The sequence below is a fragment of the Gavia stellata genome, chromosome 20 (assembly GCF_030936135.1).
Source record: "Gavia stellata isolate bGavSte3 chromosome 20, bGavSte3.hap2, whole genome shotgun sequence".
Lineage (NCBI taxonomy): Eukaryota > Metazoa > Chordata > Aves > Gaviiformes > Gaviidae > Gavia > Gavia stellata.
The window spans coordinates 11,136,182-11,155,835 of record NC_082613.1 but is presented as its reverse complement, the minus strand read 5'-3'; the positions used below and the strand labels follow the sequence as shown (position 1 = coordinate 11,155,835).

The window sequence follows — 19,654 nt, the reverse complement described above, 5'->3', positions numbered from 1 at the left end:
ATTTTTAAAGAAAGGCTTCCTAAGTTGTCACTGATCCGTGCTGTTAGTTAAGAGTTTTTTAGCAAGACTAGCTCTCCCTCATTTCTTAGCAGTTCTTTCTCAGAAGGTGGAAATGGGAGGTGCTGTGTCCACGGATGCAGAGCTTCACAACCTGTGGGCTCCTGACAACAGAAACATCTCTGAAAATGGTCACGCGTCCCCGGCTGTCTGCGGCAGGAGGGTGAAATCGGGGGAGTCCAGGCAAGAGGAAAGGGGTAGGATGGTAGAGAAGGGTAAAGAAAAAAGAGCTGAAAGTAGATCATTATGCAGAGGAGAAAGACAAAAAGGAAGAAAAAACTATTGTGCGCTCCCGGGGAGTGGGTGGAGGTTGACACTTTGCTCATCGATGCTCTTCAGCATCAAAGTCTCATGGAAATAGGAATAATCCGCATTGGCAATGGCAGCTGCAGTCTGCAGGTAGAGCCTTGGGCTGCAGCACGCGGGTTACTGCAGTCCGCAGCCTCTGCTTGCCGTCGCTGCAGCTCCAGTGATAGACATCTGTGTTCTGACAAAGCAATTGTTCCTCTAAATTATTTATGGCATATGTGGTATTCTTTCTTTCACTGTGAGGCATTTAAAGCAGACTGTTTTCTCTCTGTTTAATCCTTCAGAGGAAAGCGTGTAAAATGGAGAGTGAAAGACAATGATAGCAAAGATGTCATTTGGGCACATTTGGAAATAATCATGAGGGGTAAAAATAGGAAATTTGTTTGTCATGAATGCACTTTATCTGATAATACAAGTTCCAGTGTTTTTTTGCTACTGTTTAAAACCTTAGATTCAATATTAGAAATGTCTTGGTCTGAAACCTGTCTGATTTATCACTGAGGCCATGCTTTAGGAAATCCTTTAGGGATACAAAATCTGTCCCTGATCACAGAATACTTACGCAGATGTTTTCATTCCCATTCATACCTCTGGGTTTGAACTTTTGCCTGGGTGCAGCCTGCTGAGCATGGGCTGGGGACTTTATTCTGTCCTACCAAGGCAGAAGTAGCTTTTCTACAGACTTGTGGAGTAAGAGCAGCTTTGCTGATAGCGTGAACAGATGTGAAATTACCCTCTTCTCTTCTGCTATTCCACAGATAACTGCAGGTGTGGAATTACAGTAGTTAGCTCTCAGGTTGTACAATGTTTCCTGGTTCTTTGGTTATTTAGTTTTTAATCCCATGCTATCGTTTTTTATGTTATCCCTGGCCCTTTCAAAATACTGTTATCATATTATACCATATTATTTTAATCCCATGTATCTCTCAGGAACCTGAGAGATTTGTTGCTGTCGTTGCCTGCATTGTGGATCCAGTCTGGGTGGTTTTGGTTTTGATCTTGATGATGGCAGTGAATGCCACCAAATGCAACCTGATGTTAAATATTTTCACAAGCTTTAATGTTTTCTGTTTGCTGTTCCCAGGTGGGGAAGTCCTTCATTTACTTTCACAGCAGAAAGGAAGTTTCCCCTTGCTTGAAGGAGCGGCTCTTACACCATCCTCCTTTCCTCCTTAGCCAAGATACTGAAATTGCAGCTGGGTGGTAAGGATGTTTTTTCATGCAGAAACAAAGCAAAACTCGACCATTAATTTCTGAGAGGGCCATAAGATGGTCACTAGGTATTCTTAGGCAGCCCTTGATCTCGATTTCTTTGGCAGCCTGTGACAGACGGGCTCTGTGGTGTGTTCCCTGTCCTCTGGCAAGCCTGGTTTTGAAATCCTTTATTCTGCATGGAGAGGTCTTCTCCATCCCTTCACAAGCAAAGGAGAAGGCTGCCAGCCAGCTGCAAGACTGACACGTGCATTTTCAGTTTTCATAATTGAATCTTTTGAGCAAAACCCGTAGGAGTAAAAAGATTTCAGAAGCTGTAGTTGTACAAATCTGACCATTGGGAGCCTATTAAACAGGAGGCTTGGGAGGAAGGAGGGAGTGACCCCTCCTTGCGTGACGGGGACCCACAGCTCGCACCGTGTCATGAAGCTCCATCTCAGAGGTGCTCGGACAGGCTTGGACTTGACAAGTATCCCCTGATTTTCTCCCCTCTGATGATTACAAATTCAGCATTTCAGCACAGATACAGGCCCTGAGGTGCCTAAAAGCACATTTTCCTCTAAAACCCAGAGGTTTTGAAGACTAAAAATTTGCTTGGGTAAATAAGGACATATAGGGTAAAGCCTAAATAGGAGCCTAACTGGGGTCGGATCAGGTACACAAATACAAAGTATTTGGTGCAAGATACAGCACAAGCCGTTCCCTCTGTTGTCTACAGCAGCCAAGCCAGTGCTTCAGTGATAGCAGTTTGCTACAGAATTGCTCAGCAGCAAATTATAATGTGTCCCAGAGCAGACGTTTAATCCAAATAGTAGGTCTGAGGTGCCTCACCTTCCAGCCTTACCCCTTGGGTGCTGTTGTTAGCCCACACCTTGCTGAGAGCAAAGCGTGAAGTCCTGGAGTGAGAAAACAGATTTTTGCTATCATTTTCATATTTCTGTGTGCAGAAAGCGCCTTGGGCAGCGAACATCCATCCAGTGCCCAGCTTGTGGCAGTGTAGTGCAATGGTCTTCCCTTTTAAATGGAACTAGAGCAGAAAAAGTCTGATTAGGCTCAGATCAGCTAGAACAAAAGCAACTTTTTATGATGACAGCCTGTAATCACCGCAGGGCTGCTTATAGTAACTCGCTAATCTGGGTTGATCAGGGCAGTGACATTCATCTCCTGGTTCGTTTCAGCATAGTCTTGAACATCAATCCAGCCTCTGCCTGTCACAGTAATTGTCTTTTCTCGCTCTCGCAGATTGCTTTTCTCTGGAGCAAAGTCCTGGTATTTTTTCATTACCAAGGCAGGGAAACAAGGCTCAGCGACAGGGAGTAGCACTGTCTTCACTGATTTTTGCTTTTTTTTTTAATTTGGTCCAAAACAAAGGCTTGCTAGTGAATAGTCCTAGCTGAGAACCTGTACAAAACTCATCACTACAGCATCTGTGGCCTCACAGCAGCCCACGAAGCGACGTGGCTGATAGCTCTCACGTGTTGGTCTGAATTGACCCGCGCCTTGTTCCAGCTGCTGGCTCTCTCTGGCTTCTTTATAATAGTTGCATTATAACAGTGTGCTCCAAAACAAACCAAACACCTATTTTCTCCAGTGTTTAGAGTTCTGATTTGCTCCATGATTTTAAATTTATTCTTTGGTTTAAAAAAAAAAAAACAACCAAGGAGAAAAGTAACAAACAGCAGTCTGGCCAAGCAGCTTCCTTCTGCCTCATTCTTGGGCTGAAATCCTGGGAACTGAACGAGCGTTTGCTCTTGTTCTCTCTGGGTTTCCTGGCCTTGTGCTGCCATTAACATTCCTTTCTACAGAAAAGAAAGGAATCAACAGCTTTTGGAGATCACCAGGGAATGTGTGTGTAGGACAACGGACAAAGGTAAAAGGATGAAATCCTGGTAAGGGTTTCACGTCAGTGTGCCTTTATAAATTCTTTTCGGGAGTTTAATATCAGCTAACAGACCAGATGAACTATGGGTCATCATGTACATTCTTAGGTCTTTCAGGTTCAGCAAAAGGGATGACCTCAAAGGACCGTCTTTCTTCCCTCTTCAAAAAGAAGCAAAATAACTATTTTTTCCTAAGTCATTGATACTGTGAAGCAAATATGTAAGTGTATTTGGGAGAGTGTGTGTCTGTAATGCTTCACTCGGCAGCCTCAGCTGCAGGTGCCTGGTCTGCATGGGCAGGTGGTGGATGGGGGTTCTCACACGCCAGTTTTAAGTGTGGCCCTAATCGCTGGGGGGTAACACGCATAACACAGCACCTTTGCAGCTACACAGGTCAGTGTATTCCAGAAGTATGTCAGACCAGCCTACGCAATTGTGACAAGCACAGCATAAATTTGTGCATTGTCTAATCTCTGTGTGCTCACCCCTTGGAATTCCTGCTAAATATTCACAATTCCATGGCTGCCAGGTTGTATCAAGAACCAAAGCTCCTGGGAAATGCTGCTGCTTTCAAATACATAAAGCTAATTTTTGAGTCGGAGGCAAACGCAATTCATATTGCTTGGCATACGTTCCCAAGCCTAGAGATACAGCATGACTCGCTAGGGATTACCGGAGCGCTCCAAAAACCAGCCAGAGGAGATCCCAGCAGGCTGAGCTTTACAGAAATGAGTGCCTTGAAAGAGGAATATCTATTTTTTCCATGCGCGTTTTATACCAATGCAGTACATGAGAAGAAGCACAAACCACCTGCACATCCCGCTGCCCATGGGCATGCTTTGAAATAAGGCTAGAAGGATGTGGAACACATTTAGAAATGTGAAGCTGTTAGTCCTCCCATATGGTTTATTGAGGATCTCAGTTTTCAAAGCATGAGTAGCAGTGAGGCCTGTTATTCTTTCCAACATGCAAAAGGCACAAGAAAGTCATCAATGTGATTCTGTGCAAAGTGTCTCTAAGAAAACACACAGCGAGGAAATGACAGAAAAGAGCCCCCGATAGAAGAGAAAGCCAAGGGGCCTTCAGGAAAGTGCTGAAAAGTTCTGAAAGTGGTCGTACTTTTTCAGAGTCCAGATATGCTCAGTCGGTGAAAGATGCTTTGCAAATCCGTGAAGGAAAACTCAAGAGACAGAGCCAAAAGTCTTAAAACAATAATCTCCTTCATATGCCAAAATTCAGGATGGAAGTCAAAATGATTTATCTCAGGAAAAAAGTGCAGCAGTTAAAGACAGACATTAAATTCTTTAAAAAAAAGCCCACCAAAACCAGACGTAGAAAGTGGATACATTCTAAGAGCAGCTCAATAAAAAATATTCCTTTTAATGAAAATAATTTAAAAAATGGATACTTGAAGAATGCAAATCCACCTTGACTGTGACCAGCTACTGCCCCCTGCTCCCAGGAAAGCCTTCGAGCACGACAACACAACGCCTTCTAGAAGAAGAAAGTCCCCACTACCTGCATGTGTGAAATGTGGCCGGTGAACAATTTGGAAACACAAACGTACAGGACCGAGTATCCGAGTCCCATTAGTTAACTTGGGCATCGGGAAACTTCCCGGGGTTCCCGTCTTTTCCGCTGGAGCCGGCCGGTGCCGGAGGCGACGTCGCTTCCTGGTGGGCACAGCTGAGCCCGTGAACCCCTGAGCCTCTCGCTGGAGTTGAATACTTAAACCTAAAAAAGGCATTTACAAGTTGATGCATTTTTGTTGTTGTTGTTGTTGTCTTATTTCCTTGCAGTATACGTTTCTACTTCTAGACTATGGAATGTTACATTAAACAATATAATTATTCATTACCTTGCTTCAAATTTCATTACAGTTACTGAGGCTTCATCATAATTTCACACAGCACAGAGACACCAAACTAAACACCAAGCAGCCAGCACTAGATGTATTTTTTCTTTAAGTACCAATAAGCAAAATATCCCATTCCCCCCAGAGATCCCATCAGGAAGGAGGCTCCGAAGAAGGAGGGAGGTTTCCGCTTGACCAGCCTGAAGGCATTGGGTACCACTGCGGAGAGGAGTGTGGTATGTATGTCTCCCAAAACTTTCCTGAAGGCGAAGCGTTTTTGTATCCTGTCGAAGAAGGACTGTAGGTTAGGTCTGCTGCCATCTTCCCAGTATTTCTTAGAGAGTCCCAAAAACTTGAGGCGGTGCAGGGTGGCTCCTAACAAGATATCAGCCAAAGTAAAGACGCATCCGCAGAGCCAAAGTTCACACTTCTGCCCTGAAGAGAGAAGTGACAGAGCAGGTAGGGTAAGAAGAAACCCTTGGGTGGGTACCTAAAGGCTTGCTTAAAAGATCCATGAAGGCAGGAGCATTTGCGTTAATCCTGGGGTGTTTTTTTCCCAGCTCTCCGATATCCCAAGAGTTCAGACCCCACCTACCAGGCTACGTGATGGAGGATACGTGGGGCCACAAAGCTGGGAATACAAGATGGTCATTTATAGCCCACGTGAAGATACAAATCAGTGTCTGCAAAATGGCTCTGGTGCCCTTCTCCCAAGAGCAGCAGGAGATGGCATCCTCCTGTACCCAGGAGGGCCCTGGAAAAGGGCTCTTGACCCCCTTGAAGGAAGATGCGGTGCAATGACCCCTTCTGCTGTGCTAGTGCTCGGGGAGAGCAGCAGTGTTTGTCCTTGGCTGTACCAGGAGCTGTTTTAGGAGTGTCATATTAACTTGTTCTATTTTAGGGATGTGAGAAATCCTCAGGAATCAAAAACATTTGCTGGCCTGGCCTGGCTGCTCTCCCTGTGCGCTGTCGGGGCGATCCTGCCTCTGTCCTCTCTCCTGCGCCGGGGACCTTGCTCCAGGACACCAAAACTGGCGGCAGATCCAAGCCAGGTTTTTGGGGGAGGCAGAGCTCGGTGTGAATGCTGGCCATGAGGAGAGGCACCAAAGCATCGATGGCCCCTGATAAGGGGTGACCCTGGAAATAACCTCACCAGAGGGATGTCCAGGAATAAACCAAGCTCTTGTTAGTCTGAAAGAAACCGTCTCGGGCCGGGATAGTGTTTAACACTCCCCTGATGCCCTTTCAATGCTAAGGAGCAGGGCTGGGATGGAGCTAAGGCAGATGAAGGGAGGTGCAGGTAAGGAGGAACAGCAGAAGGGGCACAAAACCTGGCCCCATTCAGCCTGAGCCCCCAGCTTTGCACCAAATCCTTAGTTTTGGGGCTCTTCCACTGTCCTGTGGCTGTTATATCCAGGAGGGAGAGAGCGGCACCTTTATTGCACCCCTGTGCAGGCACTGGTGCTGCTGGGCTGCCTGCAGGGCCAGGCCAGGGGAATTACTGGTAATTAGCAGCCCTCATTTGTAGCTGCTTGGCAGCCTGCCTAATCCTGCTAGAGGCACAGCCCAAGTGGACAGATTGCCTCTGCCTAATTAGTCAATAAATGTTTTCAATGACTAATGAATTGTGGGGGTGCTGCAGCCGGAGCCTCCTGGGTGCTCTGGGGACCCTGCAGATGCTCTGGCTTAGAGGTAAGGGAAGCGGGGCTGAGGTGCCTGCCTCGCTCCTGGGCACCGCTGAGGGTGAAGGAGAAAGCATATGTGAGGATGGTGACTTCAGGAGAGAGCCGTGATCCGGCCCTACCCCTCCTGGCTCTGGGCTTGCACCCACTGCTGAGGTCTGGACCTGGCTGTGGGGTGCCCCAGGGCAGAAGCGTGGGCAAGGGCAACTTGTCCCCTTTGCATCCGCAGCGGTCCCAGCTCAGATCAGCCTGTCCCAGCTGAGCAGGGAGCCTGTGGCAGGGGGTCACCCTGTGCTCCTGCAGCATCTCCCACCCTCCTCCTGCCTGCCCTGCCCTGCCTGCATCGCTGCACGTCGGGACGGCAGCCTGGGCTGTGTGGGAGGAGAGCTGCTGCACTGCGGCTCCTGGGAAGCTGCCAAAGGGCTGGTGCTTCTGCCCGCTGCTGAGATGCTGCCCTGGCAGTGGGCATAGCAGGGGGAGCCTGGGGGCCCGGAGCAGAGGGCAGGAGCAGCACGCAAGGACTGAAGGCAGCGGAGTGCCCGGGTGCTGGCAGCAGCAGCAGCCACCCCTCTGCTCCAGGCACCCGGGATGTCCTCCGAGGGCACCTCATTAGGCTGAATTCTGCTGAGCTATCCCAGCTCCCAGATCAGTTAATGAGCACGTTTGTTGGAGGCAATTAGGGCAACGCAGGGTGCCGCTGTGAATGCATCAGGGCTCTCAGCAAATCCCTGACCTGGTGCCTTGCAGGGCCTGACCTTGGCACCTCTGAGGGCCCTTCGGTGCATGACGCACGGCTCCCCACGGCCAAGGCCAGCCCCGAGGGCAGGGGCAGCTGTGGGGCTGTCCCCTGATTAACTGCATCTAGGCTCTGCTCTGGACCTGGCATCGTGGTGCTGGCAGCCACCAGCCCTCCCAGGGCTGGGGTTTCAAACCCTGCTGGCAGCGGGGACAAGAGGATGATGGCGTCATCCTGGGGTGATGGCAGGACAAGCGATGCCCAGCTGTGCCCATGCATCCCTGTCTGCCAGGGTGCCGGGGTGGCTCTCGGCAGGCACCCAGCAGCATGTATTTGATGTTGGGGATGGCTGGTGTTGCTCTCTCCCACCCACTGGCATTTGACGCAGGTCCTGTAAAGGCTCCCACCCCTCTAGGGCCCCTCAAATTCCCATCGGGTTTCCCTGCCTGCGCTCTGCTGGGATGTGCCACAGCGCCGTGGCCGGGGGGTCTTGGCTGTGGGACACGTCCTCAGCCCTGCGCTTTCGGCAGTCTGTGCTCCTCGTGGTGCAAGAGTCCGGGGCCAGCCTGCTCCTTCCTGAATCAGCCAGGACATCAGTCACTGGTGGCCCCTTGCTGGGGCAGAGGGGACCTGCCACCACGCTGTGACTACTTTGGAGCTCCCACAGAGCAGTGTGAGGACAGGAGTCCTGCTGTGGCAAGGGGTGTGGGGGCTCCCCAGAGCAGGGGTGATTTGCTGGAGGTTAGTAAGACCACGGCTGCAATGACATCAATGCACCCAAAACCAGGAGAGCCCAGCGGCAGCCCTGGCCCCACTAGTGGTTGCCCCGTGGGGGATGTTCATCAGGTGCAAAGCTATTGGGTCGTTCCTGGTGTTGCACCTCAGCCTCATGAGGAAAAACACCCATAAACGCAGCCCAGCGCCTACCTTGGTACTCCAGTTTCCTCTTCTCCAGCTCAGCCTCGATCTGGTCTAGCACCATCCCCAGTTCACCAAGGATCTTCTTCAAGTAGTTCACGTTGTCGTGCTCCAGGATCTTGGCCTGGGTGGAGAGCGGGGTTAGGATGGATGGATGGATGGATGGACACGTGTCTCTGCAACCATGCAGGGACTTGAGGCACCAGATGCCCATGGTAGGTCCATGGGTCATGTCCCCCCACCACCAGAGATGTGTGTGGCTTTGACCCACTTACCATGAGCTTCTTCTGCTTGGACAGGTAGGGCTCTGATAGCTGTGGCTCCTCTTCGTGGTCCAGCTTCATCAGCTCCGTGCTGGCGTTAGCTAAATGTCCTGCGGGGAGACAGAGAGAGGAGCTGGGGGGGCTGTGTTTGGCAGGGGTTGGGATGACCTTGTGCCTGGTAGCAAAGCACCTCATCCTGCATGCAAAATAGTGTTGTGGCACCAAGAAAAGCACCTCAGAGAACAAAAATGGGGCAAATCCATGGATTTGTCCCCACCATGCTGCCATAGAGGCAGGCGGTCAGGGCATCGCATGTCCTCCCGAGGGCACGTGGCTTCTTCAGCCCTCCCATCCACTCACGACAGGGTAGCACTGGCTGTGGGGTACGGCAGATCCCCCTCCCTGGCCATGGCGCGTCCCAGCTCTGTGGGTTTCAGCTCTTCATTTCCTCTGCTGCATTCATATTAGAGCTGCTAGCAGATCTCAGTCTCTTACTGTTTTAAGAACTCCCTGAGCTTCCCCATAACCTGGTTGCTGCAGCTCCAGCCCCAGCAAGTTGATCCTTTGGGATGTCCGAGCCGGCTGCCCATGTGTGGTTGTGCGTGCAGAGCAGCGCGGCAGGGAGTGGCACGGGAGGTGATCCTCCCTCCCGAATGAAGCTGTCCCGCCCTGGCTCAGTGTCCAGGCATGCAATGCGGTAGCTTGCAGCCTGTCGCAAGCACGGAAGAGACACTCACCCTCCTCCCTCCCAGGGCATGGGGAGGATGCAAAGGGCTTTGTGCAAGGGAGCTAACAGAGGGAAAGGAGCAGAGTAAATGGAAGAAGAGAACACGAGATGCAGAGTAACACCTTAGGAACAACATAAATTACCCAAAGCTGGGCTAATCTCTTTCTGCCAGGGACCATCTGTCTCTCCTTCCTTGTTCCCTCCAACGAGGGCCTGGCTCTGCTGACATGCAGGAGGTGCCAGGGCTGGCCGGGGTGGCAGCCAGCAATGGGCTGTATGCTGCCACAAAATGGTGAATCTCCCTGTTTTCCACCACAAGCCCTGAAGCTCCTGCTCGCTAAGGCTCCCTGGGGCTGTAACTTGGAGAGAAGCCTGGATATCACCCTGGTTTTGTTCCCCTTGGGAGAGCCTGGCCCTCGGTTCACCCTCTCCTTGGGACACAACTACATGAATTTGCCTCAGCACCCACCGCAACGGGACAGCCAAGCCATCGTCTGGGCGTAGGGGATGTGCTGGGGAGGAAGGGCACCACCAGCACTGGGGCATTCCATGGACCTGCCCACAGCCCCTCCATTGCAATAGCTTGGGAAAAATGCCACCAGCGAGGAGGTTTGGAGGGGGAGATGTTTTTAAAGACCTCAGCAGTGTGCTGGTGAGGTGATGCAAGGCAGACGGGGTCTGAAGCCACCACAGCAGCACCCTTTAGGGAGGGGATGGGCTCTGCACCCTGCATCTGCCCAAGGTCTAGGGGTGGAGGTGACACTTGGTGACATGGGGAAAGCCACGTGTGCAGGGTGCCAGCAGAGGCAGGGCAGACCATGACATACACCTCAGGAACAACCTATTTCTCTTTGTGGCTGAGTGCATCCCATTTCAGAGGGACCATCTGTCACCCAGAAGGCTGAAGGGACAGTGGGAGGGGAACAGTGTTTGCTATGGGTGCCGTTTGGGTCCGGAGCCTAAAGGAGGGCAGAGACATGGGGCACACTGGTGCCCTTCTAACAAGGTCACTTTTCTGGCGAGGGATTCTCTCCAGGAGCGATCCTTACTGTTGAGTTATATTAAGCATCGTCAATGTTTCATGAGTGCTTGAAGGTCAGGTACAGCATCTTATGCCGATTCATCCACTATCTGCAACTCGATCTGGCTGTAGTCACCCCCTTTTGCCCTTAGAGCTATTGGAGGAAAGGGGGATGTGTGGGAGAGGGAGAAAATTCATGTGCCCTAGAAAGAGCTGGGCGAGAAGCATGCATGGCCCGTGGGAGCCTGGACACCCCCGCGGCTAGGAAGCCTCTGCAGGGTGCCCGCAGCTCCCAAATTAGCTGTGCTTTGCTGTTTCCCAGCTCTGCCCCTGCCTGCATTGGTGGAAAGGGGAGATGAGCAAGAGCAGGGTGGCTGGCTGGGCTGTGGAACCAAACCGAGCCTAAAGGAAGGGCTGGAAGAGACGTCCCACTGGCACCGGCCCTGGGCAGCCTTGCTGGAGAGGCAACTTACTGCGGATCTCAGCAGTCGCGTACTTTGGGATCATGGAGTCGGTGGTGAGCTCGGGGTGCAGGATGCAGCCATGCGTGTAGGCGTCCATGGGGAGCGAGTCCAGCAGCTCCCGGTACTGCAGCACCCGCGAGTGCAGCAGGCTGCCCGGCTCGGGGATCAGCTGGGTGACGTTTTCTGTGAGGGCAAAGGGAAAGCTGTTAGCGGGACCTGGGGGGGCTCAGGCACTCATTAGTGGCTCATTAACCTGCGCTGGACACCAGTGTGCAATCCTGCTTGAGCTACCTCTGAGCAGGGCTGGCTGTGGCAGTGCATTAACTCAAAGCATACCCCACACTCTGCCCTCTCCCCAATGCCTGTCCCAGTCAGGAGCACATCCAGCCTGTGCCCTGAGGTGGGCAAACCCGCAGGACCACAGGGACCTGTGTGCATGCTGTTGCCCAGCCCCGCAGCCCCTGCGTCCCCAGGAGCTCAGCATAGCAAACTCTTCGCCTCTGCAGCCCCTGAATTTGTACACTGTGGTTTCACATCTCTCAGAAGGGGAACAAAATCTTCCTGCTCTGCAGAAAAGAGCTACAACACAGGGATTTGCATTTGGGATCTCCTGAGTTACGCACTTACTACACCAGTGGCAATGAGGCACCTAATTCTCTTGGGCTTCCTTGAAAAACCCATTTGAAATGGGTAATCAGGGAGCTGACGACCAAAGGAGCCCGGCACATCTTCCCTGGGTGCTCAGCTGGTGCCTCAGCTGCAGGACCATCCCTCACCCCGGCCAGCTCTGCTCCTCCTTACCTTGTTGGGTTTTATTCATCATCTGCGGATGGCAGTTTGTATCCTGCTCTTTTTATTACGCTTTCAGCTCAAAATACAATGGCAGATGACACCACAAGGAGCGAAATGTTGCTCGTCTTCCCCAAGAATATCAGGTCCATTTTTTTATGGGATCATAAATGTTTATGGCATTTGCAGACAGCAGTTAATAGGTAGTGAGTAAATTTACCACCAGGACTCGGTACACCCAGTTGCCCACATGCCATCCGCAGTGCAGGGCTCAACGCATGCTGGCGTCTTGGGCTGAGTTAAGGCACATCGGCAGAAGGACTTTGGCAGACGTGGCCAGTGTGGCTCCTTAATTAAAAGCCTGAAATGACAGTTCTGCCCAGCCCTGCTGCCGGTGGCAGGAGGAAGGCTGCGGGCACAGCCTGACGATGCCCTCCCAGCAGAGATGCATAGCTCGCCCTGCCCTGGGCCAGGCAGCGTCGCGCCAGCCAGCATCTACGGCTGGACAGGAGCCAGGGAAATTTTGGCAGCTCCTGTATTGCAAACCTCCTAGCAGCTCTGATTCGGGGCTGTCTCTGCTGGTAGGCTCCGTAAAGTTGTTCTGACCGATGGGCATCAGCATTACTGTCCCCTGAGCAAGGGGAGGTTTTGGTAGCTCCTCCCTGCCCGCGGGCTGCTCACTGCCTGCACTGCCTGAACTCCAGCTCTCCAAGCAGGGATTTTCCATCCGAGAAAAGCAACTCGCTGAATGAAATAATAATAATCGACCTATAGCCCGCGTGGTCCTTCCACAGGGCTCCCAGCCAGCACCCGATGGGCTGGTGCTGAGGCTGGAAACCAGCACATCCAGAGCGACTGCCCTGTCCGGCATCGAGACGAAGAGACCACAATGAAATAGCGGCATGTTGGCCACCGGCCCGTGTCCTTCAGCATGTCCCAGGAAGGTTTTTTGGTGGGACAGTGCTCGCTCTGCTGTTGCATGCCAACATGCAGGCAGACCTGCACGCATGGGCTGCTGTTGCATGTGGCCAGCAAGTGATGGGCTGTGTAAAGGTGGGATGGGGGCTGCAGCCCTTGGAGGAGCCCCTCTCGCCCAGGCTCTGAGAGGCATTACCACCAGCCAACCCATCAGTGTTTTTTTGGCACTGCTGGGCCGTGCCCTAGTGAGAAGCACCCTCAAAGGTGGCTTATTGGCACTATTCACTACTTTTTTGGGGGAAAAAAACCATTGCTCATCACACCACCCTTTACTGATAGCTGAGCCTCAGGGTGTGTGTAAGCAGCTGAAAAAGGCCATGCTCCCAGCCCAGGGGAAAATAAAACTCACTGACTACATCTTCTTATCAAGGCATTTTCAAGCTCCGCATATTTCTGCCAGGTGGGTGATTCCCCCTTGGACCAACGCCGCGGCATCCTGGTAACGCTTTTGCCAGCTGGCGTTGGTGGTGATGGCTCGGGGCAGAGCACACAGCAGGGAGTGATGCTCCGAGCCTTCCTCCCTCTGCCCCAGACCTTCCCTCTCCATTTCTCAGCGAAAAGGTAAAAAATTGCACCTGGCTAGAAAATCTCAACGACAGGAGTTTCCCAGCACATGGGCAGCACTGTGTCCCCCTCCCGCTGAGGACAGACTGTTGTCACATATGCTGGACCACCTGCCCTGGGTGAAGCGGTGCAGGGACCGCAGCCCCATGGATCGACTCTCCCCACTGTCCCTTGGCCCTGGGGCTGCTGCCGGGCAGGAAAGTGGCTGCCATTCCTCAGGAGCCACTGCCAGTGCGGGCTGCTCCTGACTGATCCTGTCCCCGCTGCCCCGCCAGCAAGCGAGCACCATGCCTCTGCCGAGCAGCACCACCGTGGTGGGGCCGGGAGAGGACAGCAGCTGAGCTGGCAAAACATCCTTGCTTCAGGAGCTATTTTGAGATGTTTTTGATGTCTCTGTTGCAAGGAGGATGGATGCTGGGGCGAACGTCGTGATGGCAGAGCCTAAGCTCCCTGCTCAGCTTTGAAGCCTCCCCGGCGGAGCGTCCCAGCCTGACAGCTCGCAGGTTTGGGGAAATGAGGGCGAAGGGACATGAGATGCTGGGGAGAGGCTGCTTGCCACAGCAGCCATGCAGACAGCTACCTTTGAGCACTGTCTCAGCATCCCGGTGCGCTGGGCTCGGCTGGCTACTGACTGCAGCCCTGCTCCGGGGGGAATACAAGCTTCCCTCTCCCAGCTATCCCTTCCTCTGGGTTTGTGTCACATCATCCTCCCATGGTCCCCAACACCACTGGCTTTCTTTGACTTTAAAGAGGCAGTTTTCTCGGGGGCACAGTGGCAGGGGGGACAGCAGGGTCCCCTGCCCATGGCCGGTGGCACAGGGCTCATCGAGGAAGGGGACAGGGGCAGCAGCATGCGGTTCAAACCCACCCTCTCTCAGCGGGGCCACTTATGGGGAGTTACTGGGGTTTTTATGCCATTACCTGAGGCCAAAGGACAAAGGTGGCCAAACCCAGAAGTATTTCCACAGGCCGTGCCCCAGCTGTGGCTCTGGTGAAATGCCACCACGCACCATGGGGACGGGGGGAAATGGTCCGGTTTGGGAGCATGGCCTCCAAGGCAGAAAGAGAGGGGACACAGCTACAACTCCCCAGAGCCCCCACAGCAGCACTTCTGAGGGACATTTTGGGATTTCTGCTGGAAGTCCTTCATTTTCATGGGAAAACGTAGAAGTTTGAGGAGGGCTGGTGGCTTGCTGCTCTTCCAAGGTAAAGCTGAAACTTTAAAGGACAAAGTGGGTGCATTTGGCCAACAGCGTCTGGACTAGACCTGAGTTTCCTCCAAGACACAGCCCACCTTCCCTTACCTCCCGTGAAGTTCTTCTCCATGTAGTCGATGATCTGGTTGTAATCGCTGATGATGTTGTCCTTGTGGATGATGACGGGCACCTCCTCCCCCAGGTTGAGCCGCATGAACCAGGGCTCCTTGTGCTCCATCAGGGGCATGCTGACGTCCCGCTCCTCGCAGGGCAGCCCCTTCTCTGCGATGACCAGCCGCACCTGGGGCAAGAATCCGGGGAGAAAGGGCTCAGCCCCACGCACCGAGCCGGCCCTGAGAGCCCTCGAAGCACCCTGAGAGCCCCACCGCCACCCCATCGCACCTCCCTGACCCTCTCCTACTGCTTAAGCACAGCGATGTGCCAGGACACACCTCGTCCTGCAAGAAGCCAAGCAGCTCTTGGCATGGGGCAGCTGCAAAATCCAGGCAGCCAAGCAAGGATTTGCCTTCCCAAACCCATCCTAACTTTGCAGGATCATGGACCATCCTCCCTCTCGTCACTGGTGGCCCATGGGACAGGCAGAGAGGGTAGAGGGGCTGGTGGGCTGAGAGCCCATCCCTTGGCAGCAGGTGGAGGGAGCTGGCAGCTCCCCAGCTGGGGGGGATCAGTGATGCTGCTGTGGGTCCCAGCATAGCCCAGCACACACCTGAGGAGGAAGAGGAGGAAGCAGAGGCTGCAGCAATGCTACACCTCGCACCCAGTGAGTGCTACCGCCCGGCTGAAGGAGGCCTGGATGCTGACTCAGGTATGCCCTGCTCTCGGGGGTGGGCTCTAGCTTTGCGGGGCATGTTTTCAGTAGGGAAAATGTTCTATTTCGGGGAGGGTTTCAAGCAGCCCCCGCACAGCATCCCTCCTCCTCCACACTGCCACCGACCCGGGGGCATCACCCACCGCCTTTGCACCTCTTGTGGCAAACCCACTGCCTTCCCCTTCCCCTGCCGCTGCCCTCTTCTAGCCCAGGGCCAGTGAGCGGCACCTCTGGGGTGGCACCCACCCGTCCCATGGGTGGGAAAGCCGAGTCCAGCGTTGTGGAGGGGCAGGAGGAGGCAGGAGTGGGTCTGGATGCGGGGCATCGTCCCCATCCCCATTGCACATGGCTGGCCCTCGGGGCTGCGCCTGCTGCTTTGCCCTGGCTTGAGATGGTGTTGAATATGCACTCGGGGATGGCATTTTAGGCTTCTGAGATCTAAAAACCTGACTGTTATGAACTAAGTATGTCAAACAGGCAAAAAAGAAACCCTCAGGGGATATGAGATAGCCACGTTTTACAGAACCACTGAATGAGGGAAAAGCACTTATTTTCCTCCAACTATCAGCAGCTAAAATACAGCTTAACAAATATAAGCATTTCTATGAGCACTTCAGAGTTCCTGGGGAATTAGTAATTAATTATTTACAGGGCTGGCAAATTAATTTTTTCTTTTAAAGTCAAACAAGGAAAAGCTTGGGTCCCTCAACTGCAACTTGCTCTTGGCCTTTTCCTCCCAGCTGATGGATAAACCCTGGCCAGGAGCAGCCGGGGCACCCGTCCCCAAACTCCACGTGCTTCCCTGTTCTGCTGTCAAGAGCCGAGGCCGAAGGCCTGGCGGGAGGCAGCTGCCGGGCATGAGGCAGCGTGGGCAGGAGGGTCGGCTCCGGGGGTAACCCAGCGCCTGCGGGCGGGGGAGCCCCTGCCAGCGCCCCAAGGAGGGGTCCCAGCCAGGGGTGATGAAACATGCCCAGACCGCCCAGCCAGTCCCTCCATGCAACAAGGCATCCTGTGTAAAAACCCAGTGCTGGCAGTAGAAGTCAAAAAATCCCTTTGCAGGCGGGGCCAGGTCCTGGTGGGGGCTCAGGATCCTTCCCACAAACAGCCCAGCACCGTGGAGGGTGGTTCTGAGCAGCTCCTGGGGCAGAACAGGAAAAGCTTCACCCGCAGCCGGCTCCGAGCAAAACTCCTCTGCAGGGGGTTCCCGTGCAGCCCCCGCTGCTCCCCGCCCTGCGATGTCCATCACGCCAGCTTGGGCTCGGCCACCTTCCAAAATACGCTCTTTCCTTGCAAGTGACCTCAAAACCGAAGCTCAAAGCAGTGCCAGCGGATGCGGTGGCTCTAGGTGTGCCCTGCTCCGTCCCCAGCGTCCCCAGCCCAGCAGTGGTGAGGCCAGTTGTAGGAAACCCCGTACAAGAAGCGCCTTAACCGCTGCCTCCCTGCTGCTGGTGGCCAAATGAGCAAGACAAAAAATTGCAGCAAGGCCAGGGAGCCGGGTGTAAGCATCCCTTGCCAGTGCGGATCAGAAGCCCGTTAGTCACCCGCCACCGGTGGCGGCGAAGCCGACCATGTGCAGCCACTCTGCTGCACTGGGCATCCTCCCCTTCCTTTGTGCCTGCAAGTAGGACGAGCCTCTCTGCCCCTGGCCTCCCCGCCGGGCTGCGGGGCTCGAGGGGGCCCTTGCACAGGGGGAACTCTGTGTTCCCCCCACCCCTCTGAATAGCCCATTCCCCATGTAACGTATATGGTGTGGGAATGACAGGGAGTTTGGAGCCGGGAGGAGAAGGTCAGATTTGCTACACAGCTGCTGTGCTGCAAAATGAGCATTTACTATTGCCTGGAAAATGTGATTTCTTGCTGGGACACCCTGGGAATAGGATTTCCAGGGTGCTGCTGCAATGTCGGGGGCATATCGCTGCGTGCCAGGGGCTGCTCCCTGGAAGGACCCCAGCCTGGGGGCTGCCTCCCCCTCTCGCAGCAGCAGGGTGGTCCCGGGGCCCGGCTCTGCCTTTGTCTGCGCTCCTGCCCACGCCGGAGTGGGGCTGTGAGCGAGCACAAAGCCGAGTCAGCTCCGGGTACAAGCTGCAATCCCAAAGCAAAAGCAGGATTTGGCTGAGCACCCCCCCCATCCCCATCCCCTCCCCGGGTAGATGCTGTTAAAATGCAGAACCACAGGTACAAAAGAGCTGCATGGCCACATGCTGTTGCCCTCGCCAGCCCTGGGGATGAGCCCCTTGCTCTCCCTGCCAGTGCATCCATCCTCCCCAGGCAAGGGGATGCCCTGGGGACTGGAGGTGATTCTTCCCCGGGAACCCGGCCGAGCGATTATTTTTTTACCTTTTGTGAGCTGAAGGACTGGGTCCAGTGGTACAAAACCAGTCTATCCTGGCATTTGAGAGCGGGGTCTGTCGGGTCCTGATTTTCCTCCCCCTCCGTGGATTTCCCTGCGTCGTTCTCCAGCGCCGAGATGGGCCACCAGCTGCAGTTGGTGGGAGTAACATTATTGGGAGTCGCCATGACAGACTGCGAGCGAGCGGGGAGAGGGACGAGGGAGCGAGCGGCGCTAGCCCAGCATCACATGGGCTCCTGCCAGCAGCATCACTCCCGGGGCAGCTCCATCTCCCCGGCTGGGGTGGGCAGCGTGGGGCAGTGGGCCGGGGGTCACAGGAGAGGATGGTGGCAGCGGCGTGGGTGAAATCGCAGCCCGTCCCCGCGCGTGGCGGGGCTCCCACGGAAACGTGCCGCGCTTGCAGGCATCGCTTCAATAGGCGAGTCAGCAGCGGAGGCTCCTGCTGCCTGCCTGCCTGCCAGCTCGGCAATCTGGGGCAGCTCCAGCCCCTGCGCCTCCTTAGGAATATTTTGCAGCAGAGATTAAGATTTTTTTGAGAGGTTTAGCTATGGCAGATATGTAATAAATAGCTACATTGACGGATACTGGCTTTAAAATGTCTCGCAGGTGTCTTGCCTGCCTTGCAACCTTCATGGAAGGAAGCAGCAACTGATCTTTAAAGGTATTCAGTGATTTTTGGAGAGCACAGATTAATTACTGCCTAATGGGTGTTACGTGGCCTGTACCAGGGTAGAGCCAGGAGCCCCCGCTGTGTACCAGAGCCCTGCGGTGCCCGGCCAAACCAGACAAGCCCTCCTGCACCAAAGCAGGCACGGCTGGGGGGTCATTTCCAGAATTAGCAACGTGTGCTGCGATTGCAAACCGGCCAGGTTTCCGCTGCTCGGAGCGCATTAGGGCTTCTGGAGCTGCTGCTCTCTGGCACTACAAGCATCACCTTGAGGTTTGCAGGCAAAGGCGCATAGGCAGTTGACACCTTTCTGGGCACGGCGACCTGGACATCTGGGCCTGTGTTTTATGACACTTGGCTTTGGCACGCTCTGGCAGCCTGGAGATAATTGGCACACATGGGACTAAGCTGCCAGTGCCAGGTGGAGGGTAAAACCAGCCCGGTTATAAGGGTGGTAGGGGCAGGTTCTGGAGGGGATGGAGGAGAGGGTCCTGCAGACACAGGGAGCCAGCCTGTGTCTCTGGGCTGCGCGAGGGCTCTGGGTGCAAACGCGGCTCCTCCATGTGTTGCTCCCATCTCCACTCACACTGGAGCTGGTGAGGTTGCCTCGTGTGGAGGGAAACAGGGGAAGGCTTGGGAGACCTGGTTCAAGTGGGGAAACTGAGGCACGCTTCGCCCAAGAGCACTGGGAGACAGCGGGGCCGAACTGGTACCCGGCTGCACAAACATAAAGAAAGGAGCAATTTTCTGAGGATTGGGAGGTGAAAATGAATCCTTTAGTGTCGTGATGTCCTGCTCCCGAGGATGCGCAGGAGGGTGATGGTGGAGGGACGAGGCTGAGAAGCGCTATGCCCTGCCCTGCCTCCTCCCTGCCACCCTCCCCTGAGGCAGCAGCCCCCAAAACCGTCCTCCCTCCCCAGCCCAGGGCTTCCCAAGTGCTGCCGGAGACCCCACGCTGGCCTCCGGGACACCCACAGGGAAAGGCTCTTGCTTGGCCCCTGCTTTGGGGCTGCAAAGTCAGAGGGGTGCCCTGCGCTGCTGCAAACTGGGAGAAAACTGAGCTTTAAGGAGCGGGCCCCATGGTGCCATACCTTCCTGCCCTCTGTGCTGCAGCCTCCCCTCCCGCCTGCTCCGTGCAGGAGAGCCCTCGCTGCCCG

At 54.3% G+C, this 19,654-nt stretch overlaps 1 protein-coding gene across 4 annotated transcripts; it reads right to left on the bottom strand.

Annotated features, from left to right (window-relative positions):
* Window positions 1-5,404: 5,404 nt before the first annotated feature.
* On the bottom strand, window positions 5,405-17,997 carry GDAP1L1 (ganglioside induced differentiation associated protein 1 like 1). 4 transcript variants are annotated; one of them, XM_059827278.1, is made up of 6 exons: window positions 17,818-17,997; window positions 14,760-14,979; window positions 11,134-11,307; window positions 8,925-9,022; window positions 8,659-8,773; window positions 5,405-5,748 (listed from the first exon to the last, which is right to left on the bottom strand). In XM_059827278.1, the coding sequence occupies exons 1-6, from the start codon at window positions 17,995-17,997 to the stop codon at window positions 5,405-5,407; spliced, it is 1,131 nt and encodes a 376-aa protein (XP_059683261.1). The 4 variants fall into 4 exon arrangements, with proteins under 4 accessions (XP_059683261.1, XP_059683262.1, XP_059683263.1 ...); XM_059827279.1 differs by having other exon boundaries at window positions 14,760-14,952; XM_059827280.1 differs by lacking the exon at window positions 11,134-11,307 and having other exon boundaries at window positions 14,760-14,952.
* Window positions 17,998-19,654: the final 1,657 nt, after the last annotated feature.

Coding starts and splice junctions, on each gene's coding strand:
- GDAP1L1 (XM_059827278.1), bottom strand. CDS start 17,997: ATGGCGACTCCCAATAATGTTACTCCCACCAACTGCAGCTGGTGGCCC. Junction 9,023..11,133: donor CGCGACTGCTGAGATCCGCA/GTAAGTTGCCTC, acceptor GTCTCCCCGCAG/GACATTTAGCTAACGCCAGC. Junction 5,749..8,658: donor GAGGAAACTGGAGTACCAAG/GTAGGCGCTGGG, acceptor TTCTCTCTTCAG/GGCAGAAGTGTGAACTTTGG.